Source organism: Ursus arctos, unplaced genomic scaffold (assembly GCF_023065955.2).
Source record: "Ursus arctos isolate Adak ecotype North America unplaced genomic scaffold, UrsArc2.0 scaffold_11, whole genome shotgun sequence".
Lineage (NCBI taxonomy): Eukaryota > Metazoa > Chordata > Mammalia > Carnivora > Ursidae > Ursus > Ursus arctos.
Window position 1 is genome coordinate 39,236,838 of NW_026622775.1, and position 13,478 is coordinate 39,250,315.

Here is a 13,478-nt window from a genome sequence, read left to right on the forward strand (position 1 = left end):
TGGTACTGAGGGGGAAGTACATAGCAATGCAGGCCTACCTCAGAAGGCAAGAAAAATCTAATATAAACAACCTAACCTTACACCTACAAGAGCTAGAACAAGAACAAACAATGCCTAAAGCCAGCAGAAGGAAGGAAATAATAAAGATTAGAATAGAAATAAATAGTCTAGAAACTAAAAAACAATAGAACAGATCAACGAAACCAGGAGCTGGTTCTCTGAAAAAAATAAAATTGATAATCTTCTAGCCAAACTCACCAAAAGAAAACACAAAGGACCCAAATAAATAAAATCACAAATAAGAAAGGAGAAATAACAAGCAACATCACAGAAATACAAACAATAGTAATAGAACATTATGAAAAACTATATGCCAACAAATTAGACAACCTTGAAGAAATGGATAAATTCCTAAAAACACATAAATTACCAAAACTGAGTCAAGAAGAAATAGGAAACTTGAACAGACCGATAACCAGCAAAAAAATTGAATCAGTAATCAAAAAACAATCGCCTAGGACCAGAATGCTACAAAGGCAAATTATACTAACATTTAAAGAAGAGTTAATACCTATTCTTCTCAATTCCAAAAAATAAAAAAGTAAGGAAAACTTGCAAATTCATTCTATGAGGCCAGTATCACGCCAATACCAAAACCAAATAAAGACACCACGAAAAAAGAGGAACTTCAGAGCAACATCCTTGATGAACACAGATATAAAAATCCTCAATAAAATACTAGCAAACCAAACCAACAATATATCAAAAAAAAAAATCATTCAGCACGACCAAGTGGGAATCTCCTGGGTTGTGAGAGTAGTTGAGTATTCACAAATCAATCAGTGCGATACATCACATTGATAAAAGAAATAAGAACCACAAGATCGTTTCAATAGATGCAAAAAAAAAAAAATTTAACAAAGTGCAACACCCATTCATGATAAAAACACTCAACAAAGTAGGGTTAGAGGGAACATATCTCAACATAATAAAAGTCATAATGAAAAACCCACAGCTAATATCATACTCGATGGGGAAAAACTGAAAGCTTTTCCTCTACTGTGAGGAACAAGACAGGGATGTCCACTCTCACCACTTTTACTCAACATAGTACTGGAAGTCCTAGCCACAGCAATCAGACAACAAAAAGAAATAAAAGGCATTCAAATCATCAAGGAAGAAGTAAAACTTTCATTATTTGCTGATGGCATGATAGTCTACATAGAAAACCCAAAAGACTTCACCTTTAAAAAACTGCTAGAACTGATACACGAATTCAGTAAAGTCCAGGATACAAAATCAACGTACAGAAATCTGTGGCATTTCTACACACCAATAATGAAACAGCAGAAAAAGAAATTAAGGAATCCATCCCATTTACAAATGCACCAAATACAATAAGATACCTAGGAATAAACCTAACCAAAGAAGTGAAAGACCTATACTCTGAAAACTATATAATACTGATGAAAGAAATTGAAAGAAGACACAAAGAAATGGAAAAACATTCCATGGTCATGGATTAGAAGAAGAAATACTGTTAAAATGTTTATACTACCCAAAACAATCTATAGACTTAATGCAATCCCTAATAAAATACCAACAGCATTTTTCAAAGAGCTAGAATAAACAATACTAAAATATGTGTGGAAACAGAAAAGACCCCAAATAACCAAAGCAACTTGAAAAAGAAAAACAAAGCTGGAGACATCACAATTCCAGGCTTCAAGTTATATTACAAAGCTGTAGTGATCAAAACAGTATGGTACTGGCGCAAAAACAGACACAGAGATCAATGAAACAGAATAGAAAACCCAGAGAGGAATGCACAACTACATGTTAAATTAATCTTCAATAAAGTGGGAAAGAATATTCAATGCAAAAAAGACAGTCTCTTCAACAAATAGTACTGGAAAAGCTGGATAGCAATATGCAAAAGAATGAAACTGGACCACTTTCTTAACACCAAACACAAAAATAAATTCAAAATGGATTAAAGACCTAAATGTGAGACCTGAAACCATAAAAATCCTAGAGGAGAACACAGGCAATAAGTTCTTTGACATCAGCTGTAGCAACCTCTTTCTAGATATGTCTCATGAGGCCAGGGAAATAAAAGCAAAAACAGACTATTAGGACTTCATCAAAATAAAAAGCTTTTACACAGTGAAGGAAACAATCAACAGAACTAAAAGGCAACCTACAAAATGGGAGAAGATATTTGCAAATGACATATCTGATAAAGAGTTAGTATCCAAAATATATAAAGAACTTATACAACTCAACACTCAAAAAATAAATAATCCAATTAAAAATTGCACAGAAGACATGAATAGACATTTCTCCAAAGAAGACATACAGATAGCCAACAGACACATGAAAAGATGTTTAACATCACTCATCACCAAGGAAATGCAAATCAAAACTACACTGAGGTATCACCTCACACTTGTCAGAATGGCTAACCTCAACAACACAAGAAACAACAACTGTTAGTAAGGATATAGAAAAAAGGGGAACCTTCCTACACTCCTAGTGGCAATGCAAACTGGTGCAGCCACTCGGGAAAACAGTATGGAGGTTCCTCAAAAAACAAAAAATAGAACTACCATACGATCCCGCAATTGTATTACTAGGTATTTACCCAAAAGAATACAAAAATATTTATTCAAAAGGATACACACACTCCAATGTTTATAGAAGCACCATCTACAATAACCAAATTATGAAAAGATTCCAAATGTCTACCGACTGATGAATGGATAAAGATGTGGGAGGTGTGTGTGTCTGTGTGTGTGTGTGTGTGTGTGTGTGTGATGGGATATTACTCAGTCATAAAAAAGAATGAAATCTTGCCATTTGTAACAACGTGGATGAAGCTAGAGAGTATTATGCTAAGCAAAATAAGTCAGAGAAAGACAAATACCACATGATTTCACTCATATGTGGAATTTAAGGGAAAAAAAAAAAAAAAACGAGTGAAGGAAGGGGAAAAGAGAGAGAGGCAAACCAAGAAACAGAATCTTAACTATAGAGAACAAACTGATGGTGACCAGAGGGGAGATGGGGTGGGATGGGTTAAATAGGTGATGGGGATTAAGGAGTATACTTGTGATGAGCACCCATGATGTATGAAGTGTTCAATCACTGTCCTGTACTCCTAAAATTCATATTACACTCTATGTTAACTAAATGGAAGTTAAGTAAGAAACTATAAAGATAAGTAAATAAATCAAGCTAGCAAGAAAGCAAGCAAGCAAGCTCTGTAGAATAGATAACATTTGAATTGAACCTGATAGACCCTAAAAACAAAACATCCTAAAACTATAGTCAATGGCCTCATCACACTGCTGTATAAAAGCTCCATACTGCAGAATTTCCTTATAGGAAAAAAAACGCATACGTTAAGAAGTCATTTCCAATAAGCAACTTATAATACTCAAAATTCCTATTCTGTGGCTGGCAAAAAGATAACCTTTTGTTTAACTAGCTCAATTATTTCTTTAAAAAAAAAAAACCCACATCACTTTAACACTGGATAGTGAATTTAAATGAAAAAAGTTTAAGTGTACCCTAAATACAGCACACTCTGAGTATCCAAGCACCACATTTAAAAGAAGTAAATCTCTGTTTAAATTCTACAATGAGTAAAACTCAATCACCGTAACAGAAGCAAATCAGTAGCAACTTGAGAAAACAGGGATAGAGAATGATTGCAAAGAGGTACAAGGAACTTTCTAGACTGAAATGGTTATTACATCGTTGTGTATATGTCAAAATTCATCAAACTGTAAATTTAAAATATGTGCATATATACAGTACATAAATTATACTTCAACATGTTGATTTTTTTAAAAAGAGGTAAAACTGACTAAGCTAAAGGACAATGAAAAAACAAAGACCCTATTTATAAATGAACACGACTACAGAACTGGGTTAGGACAAGATAGCAGAAAATAAAAATGAACACTTAATACACATCTAATAATATGCAAGAAGTATGGGCATATTTCATAATGAAAAAGACCAAAAAGGCTTGTGACTTGTGACCATTGTTACCATTCAATTATTAATTACACAATTATATAAATATTTAGTTGGATAGTAATTATGCTGGATTTTGGAGATAACAAAATAGAGTGCTTGTCTTCAAGAAACTTATAGTCCGATGGGAGAGAAATAAAAACCACAGGCAACTTAAACAATGAAAGATATAACAGGCAATGAGAGCTCTGAATGAACACTAGACTTAGAAGCCTGGGGCAAAAAGAAGTCAAAGAAAGCTTTCCATTTCCAGAAAGACTGCTGTGTAGCTGGAAGCTGGATTATTTTATCTATAAAAATTCACTAAGCAGCCATGATGTGCCAGGGACTGTGTTGAGTACCACGTATACTTTACCAGGCAAAACAGAAAGAGTTGTTACCTTCACAGGGCCTTGAGTACAGACGGGGAAGCTGACAGTAAAAAAGTAACAAGGGTTACAGGTATACCTAAAATTGGTGGTACATTCTATGAGGAATGCTAGAATGAGGATAAGCAAAAAGATACCAACCAAAGATACCAAAGATAGATATGATGATCTGTGAAGAGACAATTAAGCTGAGTTCTGAAGGATGAAAAGAAGTCAACAATTAGAGTCACCAAATTTGAAGGAGGGAAATTTTAGGGAAAGAAAAGGCACATGCTAAAAGATAAAATTATGATGGCACAATTTGGGTAACTAAATAGTTCGGCATAGTTTGAGAACATATAAATTGAGCGTGAGATTATAAAAATAAAGTGGTAAGAAATAAGGTCAAGCAGTTAAGCAAGACCTAATAATGAAGGACACTTTCATTACATGGTACAGAGCTGGTTTGCTTTTCTTCTCCTGTCCCCACCTTGGTTTGTTTCAATTATCTACTTTACTCAAAATACTCATCACAACTACAAAAAGGAAAAGTTCATGAAATAAAAAGTCAAGAGCAGTAACATTAATGTCACATATTTAGAAGAGATAAACTTAAAAAGGAGAAGAAAACTAGGGTGCCTGGTTGGCTCAGTTGTTAAGCATCTGCCTTCAGCCCAGGGCGTGATCCCAGAGTCCTGGGATCGAGCCCCGCATCGGGCTCCTTGCTCTGCTGGGAGCCTGCTTCTTCCTCTCCCACTCCCCCTGCTTATGTTCCCTCTCTCGCTGGCTGTGTCTTTGTCAAATAAATAAATAAATAATCTTTTAAAAAAAAAAAGAAGAAGAAAACTAGATTTAGAAAAAAAATTATAAGACACTGAAGAAGGGAGAAAAATTTTACTATAAAGATTCAGGGAAAAAAAACCTCAAGTAGCAAAAATCCAAACATAAAACTGAAATAAAAGAATCATAAAAATCATATTAGAATTTTTAAATTCATAATTCAGGGGTATAGAAAGAAACACCTGAATCTAAAAGACCAAACGTTATCTTATAACCGTCATGTGAAAAAAAATATTTCCAAAATAGGAACAATCTACATATTCTGATAAAAAAAATTTTAAAGAAATATCAGACTAACAGTATTTTAAATTAAGTTTTGCTGCTAATTAATTACTCGGACAGGATGCTAGGCCAGACTACATGGTGCTTCTAGTTTTTCTATATACTCTATGCATTTCTGATAAATGGGAAAAGAATAGATGACCTGGCAGAACGCTCAGACAATAATATGTGATTTACAGGACATGAATGCAGCTACCATAAGATTTATCTGACAGCCCTCTCCGATAGTAGACTGTTGAGTATCCGATGGAATGATTTCTAGTCTAGAAAGTCTACTACTGAGTAGCCATACACATTATTTATTTATTAGATGTTTTGGGTTGAAACCATTTTTAAATGATGCACTTCACAATGCACAGTCATAAATTTAGCTTTAAATCCAAGAAGGGAGGTAGTGTTATTGGAATGTATGTCAGACTGAATTAGGATGAGCAAAGCAACGCTTTTATAAAGTGGCCTTGAATGCAATGTCAATTCTTTCAAAAATGATATTAATGTCAAATGAGCATGATACAAACACTAACACAATGCTAGAATAATATTACTTGAAATATTTAGCATTTTCTTTAAATTCATATAGATTTCCACAAGGTTTATACACATATACAACAAATACCAGGCACAAATAAGTTACATGCTTGTGAAAAATTAAATATGAAATATAAATGAGAGTCTGTTCAATTTTTTTTCTATGCATCAGAGAGTACACAGTTTCCTGAAAAATGTATACAATCTTATTTTAAAGAAGTAAAAAAAATTTAAATCAAGCTTTGAAGATTAAGTAGCTCTTGAATTATTTTACATGGGATTCAATATATGAATAAACCTAATTTAACAAATCTTCAGTATTTAACTTTACTCAAAAATGTAATGCTGAGTATGTTAAGAAAACTTTTCTACTCTAAATAATAGGATTTTTGCCTTAACAATGTTAAAATGTAAATGAGATAAAATACGAAATGGTGTCTAATCAACCTAATAGTGAATAAGTGAATATTGAAAAATATAATCCTAGTTGAAGCTTCAAGAAAATATATAGTGTGATCTGTTTGGTCTTAACGACAGCAAACCAAATGTGATCATTTCCACATTTCTTAAATTTAGGCCCTAATCTTTCTTTTGTAATAAAATGTGGCTAATTCAAACACCTTGTTAAAAAGAATGCAAAAAGAAAGTAAGTTCTGAATGGATTCAAAGAAAATAATCAGAACATGGCTGATTGTCATGAAATTAACACCAACTAATTTGTAAAGTTTTAAATCAAATTTGCAGATGTTAAGTTCATAAGCATATCCCATTACTTATGTGATTAAAAAGGAGTTTTTGACCTGATCTTTCGATCTTTGGCACTCAATCCTCTCCATCTCCCCTTAAAAAATTAATTAAAATTTTAGCAATATGCTAGCTTTTCACTTCCCACCCTATCTCAGACTAAAAAAAAATTATCAATCAAACTCAAGCCATCCCCACCCAGTATCTGCAAAATGTCGACTTCAAATTCAATATCATATCTCAAGCTTTCATGTAGAAAAAGACAGTTCACTTCTTAACAAAATAAATCACTTTTGTGATTGCCAATCTGACCTCTTTGAATTAGGAAAATTCAAAGTGAAAAATGTAATTATCACCCCGGAACAATCTGTATACATCTGGAGCTAATTCTGGCTTCATTTTTCACATCATTTTTCACACTGTGCTACATCTTATAGAGATGCCATGGAACTTTTGAAGAACTCATAAAAAATTGTAAGGACTTCAAATAACCAATAATGTATTTGATTTTATTCAAACAAAAATCTTGAGAATATCTGATTTATGTAACTTACTCCACTAAGTGATCTTCATATCCCATTTGATTGGATTAGTATTAAACAGCAGTGTGACATACATGATAAATAGGTGCATTAAAACATGTCATTCTTCATCTTTTTAGCATCTAACATTCAACTATGTAACATACTATCTGAAACAGCTCTGATGTATCAAGAATATATTCAATTCTTCTGAACTAAAAAGTGGAACAGTGTTATCAAAATTCACCTTTGAAACAATTATATCTGTATAAACAATGTCATACTTTGTAAAGAAATATCCAAAATGGTAAGCAAATACTTCTTAAAAGTAAGGGTAATTTTGTATTGGGTTAAGAATGGCATATGGTAATTCGGATCCAAGAAATAAACAAGCAATTATTTCAAATCAAATTAATGAAAAATTTTCTACATTAAGCTTTTAAAGGAATGGAATTTTCTAAAGGAGATGATTAAATTATAAAAACATGATTCTTGCTAAATCTAAGGATAATAAGCTCACTAGAAACATAACTACTCCTCACAAGTTCATTATAAAAATCCATTAGGTGTAATCTCTAGAAGTAATTGTTCTTATTGCATTTTATTGACAATGCATAGTATTGATTTTTCACACCTTCTATGATTCTTTAATTTGTATTCATGAAATGTCCATCAGCACAGTCTAAATAAATTTGGCAATATAGGTGCTAAAATGAATAAATCGATGCAAAGAAACATTAATTTTGCATTATCCTTATTCGTCAGGCAAGTAAACCACAAGAGCTGTAAATGAAGGTCAAAGGTTTTGAAATGGGTCAGAACCCTTGACCTCTAAACCAATACCCTTCCTATTAAAAAAGACTATTTTAAAGTTTTAAGTAGGGGAATTTACTACCAGCAAAATATCATGTTTAAAAGACTACAAAGAAAACTCTCAATAAAAATACTCATGTTTAACTGCAAAACAGGAAAGAAAAACCATCACAAGATACATGATTTTTACTAAGTTTTCTAAAAATCATTAAAGTTTACCACGTGAGGTATAAAATTTCTGAATATTGAAAGCAATTTTGCTTTAGGAATTTATTTACTACACCTTATTATGATGGCTGCCATATTTTTGTTGATGTTTTCCCAAATCTACTCTGTATGTCAAAAATAATTAGCAATGACAAGAATTCACAATTATTTATCACTCATTTTATAACCTCTACACAAAAGGGAAGTAAACTCATTATTCCTAGGGGAGTCAGAGTGGCACTCCACAAGGTACAGAAATAAATCTGTTTCTATAACCTTAATATATGCAGCAAAAAATTTTAGCCACCTCAAGATCATTTTTAATGTGATTCTAAAAACCTGTTTCTCATTCATCTGTTCTCTCTCAGCACTCACTACAAAATTATCTGCTAGTATCAAAGACAAGAAGTAATCCTTGTGCAATACAAATAAAATTATTTTTAAAACTGCGAGCTTAAACGCTATTAGAGCAAAAATTTCTACTAAAACAATTATAACTTCCTTGTAAAATAAATTCATGTAAGAATTTACTTTTAATCCAACATTTATTCCTGTTACTCACCTGAGAACACAGTAGCATAACCAATTCCACAACCGAACTACTAGACTTCATGCAAACCAGACCTATTTTAAAGAGAATTTAAAAGAAAAATTACAAAGTAAAAAATAAGTATGAAGGATCTGTTATACAACTTTATCCAAACTGGTTTTTAAAACAAAATTTAACATCTTGCTAAGAACCAAACCCACACATATTTGATCATATGAGTAAACAAAGTACTCTGCAATTACTTTAAACTTGGTATCAAAACTACCACGATTTCATTTGTAAACTAAACTATTTCATCTCAGTATTCAATGTACTAAAACATGAGAACTCCATATATAATGACATTTCACAATACTGAGAAATGTGCACAACATATGCCATATTGATCAATATCATCTACATTTTGTTTTGGAGAGAGCTGATTGTTATACATGCAGAGAAGGGAAATGGCTCCCTGACCTTTGCTTTCTCCACCACACTCTCTCCCTTCAACCCTCTAGCTATCAATCAAGTTTCCATTTTGTTTCATGGCAGCAGACATCCCAAACACTCTTATTAGTACCTTGACCTGTGACCTCACACTAAACCTTAACAGAAGTGCAAGCGTTCTGTTATATATTCTTGATTTCTTATAAATAAATTCATTTACATTTTCTCTTTTCTGTTTTATTTGTGTTCACCAAGAATATCTAAGGAAGGAACTTCTAAACAATTAATACATATCTGAAGACTTCCTTAGTTATGGTTACCAACAAAATCGTAAAAAGTTCATTCAAAGAACACTTCATAATCAGTATGTTAAAAAAGCAATGCCCATAATTAAAAGCACTAAATTACTAAATTACATTACTAATAATCAGAAAAATTGTAATTTTTCATTCTATATTTCTCTAAGCAAACACAAGTTTAGAATCTAGGGTGTAGCAACTAAAATAATTCCCGGTGGCCCCTTACACACCCTACAAAATTATCTTCTTTCTTTCTTCCCATGAAAGCTCTTGCACGCATCCCATCCCATCCTATTCTCTTTCTTTAATCTTCTAGCTCTGCAGTTCTTTTTCCTTACCTCTTTTATTCATGCTACCTCATACCTATTGATGGCACACACTGCCATTCTGTAGCCTTATAAATAGCATTCACGTTTAATAGGTTGTTCCCCCTTCACTTTTTAAAAAAGAATGATTTTTCTCAATGTCTGAAAAATGTATAATATAGAAATAATGATGCTAATAGTGTGATCACTAGCATCAAAATTAGATACAGAGCATATACATGTTGCATTAAGAAAGCAGGTCATTAACTAGACTAAATTATGGTTTCTGTAGCGCTGAAATGAACATAGCTCTGCAGGCTAATACCAACGCCAAAAGGAAGGGCATAGGAATAGTCCATCTCATTGCTGGTGCAGCCCTCTGCTGGTCCAAAACCTTGTCACTTTACATAAAATTGTAAACAACCAGGAAGTTCCATATACTTCAACTTACAAAAAATAAACTCAGATCTTTCTTCACTTAGGTCATTATTCCTAACTGCTCTATTCTAGAGAAACCAGAATTCTTTAATGGCAAAACACTGGGCTCTGATCTGGCTCAGCCTTTTTTATCCACTCAGAAAAAGAACAATAATGACAAAAAAGGCATGGGCCATCCAAAGTTAGAACTCAATGACCAATGAGTTGAGTTTTCAATGATAGTAAAATAAATAACATTCACAGTTTGATTAGAACAATTCATGTGTTTTTTTGGAAGGGGATTTTGTAGATTTGTAAAGGATGGGGAGGAGGGCCAAGGTGGATTTTAAATGAGAAAGGGCTTTAGAGGACAAAAAAGACCTATATTAGATCTCTAATAATAAGCTCCATGTCTAAAGGGTATTTAATACTGTAAACAAAAATATATAACCTTGGGCACAAACAAATAAGAAATATCACCAATAAAGGACTTGGTATCAGGCTGCACAACTTAATCATCTCTCTCTCTCTCTTTCTCTCTCTCTCTCTCTCTCTCTCGCCCTTGGGTGACACCAGTTGCAGGTGTGAAAAGGAAGAAATGAATTGTAAACCAATAAATCTGTCTTCAGATTCTAAGAATTATCCAAAGGAAGGCCCTAAAACAATACTTAGAGTGAAGTTCTAAGTTGTTGTAGAAATATTAATTTCGTTTATACACACACACATCCAATTATTGCCCCAGTCAGCAGAAAGCAAACAAGGTACTGTAGCCTCAGAGATCTGAATACGCTCCTAATCCAATTTCCCTAAAAGCTTCTCAGAATAATGGTAGGGTTCATTTTGCTTGGTTTTATTTTTGGTTTGTTTTTCAAAGATATGCAATTTTAGTCTCTTCAAAAAAGATAAACTCAGAATACAAAAGCCAAGAGTTTTATACTCTTCTGGAGTTTCATGACCAAAGACAATTATAATTTCTTCACCCAAGACTATTCACCCCATCTCCATTATCACTGCTTTTCCTTACTGCTAAATTCAGAAATATTAAATGACTTACCAGATTTTAAGCTAGCAACATAACATCTAAACCCATTGATCTGTCTAAACTTTCAAGCAGACCATGAAAAATAGGCATGACCACTTGCCATATGGAATGTAAGAAGCCTTTTTAAAAATATGTATTTTTAAGTCAACTTAGTTTATATAAAAAGAGATGATTACAAACATTATTAGAAGTTTTAATAATAATTTAAGCATAATGAACTCAAATTCTTATTCTATATTTCTCTGGTTTTAAAGGTATTTGTATATATCCTAAATGAGCAAGGCCCTTTGGATACAACTAACTGCTCCTCATCAATGTATAAACATGATATCCACCTTGTAAATACTAATTCCAAATTTCAAATAAACTTCTAATAGGTTCCAGCTTATCATTAATTTTGGTTCTTTTTCTGCATCATCAAATGCAGTACTTTGGAAAAGCTGAATCATTCAAAATTTTGTTGAAAAGATGACAGCCATCTTCTTTGATCCAGAATTATAAAATATTTTCTTCTTTAGACTTTCAAACACCATTTAGAATGATCAATCCACTGATTTTTTTTCATTTCTACATGAGCTTTTCCTTCCAATAACTCTCATGAAACACACTTGCCTTTTTTATTCACTTAGAAACTGCACCGAGTAAATTGTGGTGTGTAACTATCAAAGCCATGGAAGAACATGTCACAAGCCTTTTTAGCAAAATAAGATGTTCCATGTTCTTGTCAAAAAACATTGCATAAATTTTGTACAATGAAGTCCTTTCTAATGAATGACATACTAAGAAAATTAATTTCCTTTTTGTCCACAGAAATATACTGTGCACTAATGAATTCTTGAGTTTGATAAAATTTATGCGTGCTGCTCTCTCTCTTTTTAAATTCATCCTCAGATGGTCTAATAATTGCAAAATGTCTTCTGTCAATTTTTTCACCTTATCATTAAGGGCAGAAAATAAACAATTCTGAATTCTTAATTAACTTCAATGAAAGCTGAAAATAAGACCACAAAGATGGTATCCACAGATTTCTTTTACATCGATTACACTGATATTTCTCAACCTTTTTTTTTTCATTATTGCTCCCCACTAGGAAGCCATTTCAGACTATTTTTTCCTTAACTGCACCCTCCATGAAATTTTAATACTAAAGATATACTGTATCGATGTACTGTGGCCCATTGGAGAGTGAGAAATCATTCAATACCCAAAATGTTTTTGCCCTCCCCAAATACCAGTTTTTATTCCCACTGAGAAAACAAATTTCTATCTTCTTAAAATATGATCCAGTACTTGGGAAATGCAGTAAAAACTGAGGGTGATCCAAGAGTGAGGATTTATTTTCTTATTGTATCATAATTCTAGGGGCAATTCCAGTATTCTTGTCTTCTCATTATTTTATAGTCCTTACTGTAGTAGGAAAAACAGATAAATAATTGTGAAATAGCAAAATGTTTTAAGGTATAGGAAAATTAAGATCACAAAGACCCTATAATGAATCTTAGATTTATAAAAACATGTCCAATGAACTTACATATAGTAATTGTAAGATAGAATAATTTTTATTTTTTTAAGTAATTTTCTCTTTGTTTTTGAAAGACCTCTTCAAATAAACAAAAGTAATAAAATATCAATCCTTACAAAAGGTTGAAAGAGAGGGTTAATATCACTAAAATTGAGACAATCAGAAAATATGTGGTTCTTACTGGGTATTTACCCCAAAGATACAGACGTAGTGAAGAGAAGGGCCATATGCACCCCAATGTTCATAGCAGCAATGTCCACAATAGCTAAATCGTGGAAGGAGCCGAGATGCCCTTCAACAGATGACTGGATTAAGAAGTTGTGGTCCATATATACAATGGAATATTACTCAGCTATCAGAAAGAACGAGTTCTCAACATTTGCTACAACATGGACAGCACTGGAGGAGATAATGCTAAGTGAAATAAGTCAAGCAGAGAAAGACAACTATCATATGATTTCTCTCATCTATGGAACTTAAGAACTAGGATGATCGGTAGGGGAAGAAAGGGATAAAGAAAGGGGGGGTAATCAGAAGGGGGAATGAAACATGAGAGACTATGGACTATGAGAAACAAACTGAGGACTT

General features: G+C 32.7%; 1 protein-coding gene across 5 annotated transcripts in view; it reads right to left on the reverse strand.

The window, feature by feature from the left end:
* The window catches only part of LRBA (LPS responsive beige-like anchor protein), a 791,618-nt gene that overhangs the window by 492,800 nt on the left and 285,340 nt on the right, over positions 1-13,478 (reverse strand). For all 5 annotated transcript variants that reach the window (XM_044384357.3, XM_026499457.4, XM_026499458.4 and 2 more), the window contains exon 34: positions 8,889-8,950. In XM_044384357.3, coding sequence (XP_044240292.2) covers positions 8,889-8,950 — 62 coding nt within the window. The remainder of the gene's footprint in view (positions 1-8,888; positions 8,951-13,478) is intronic.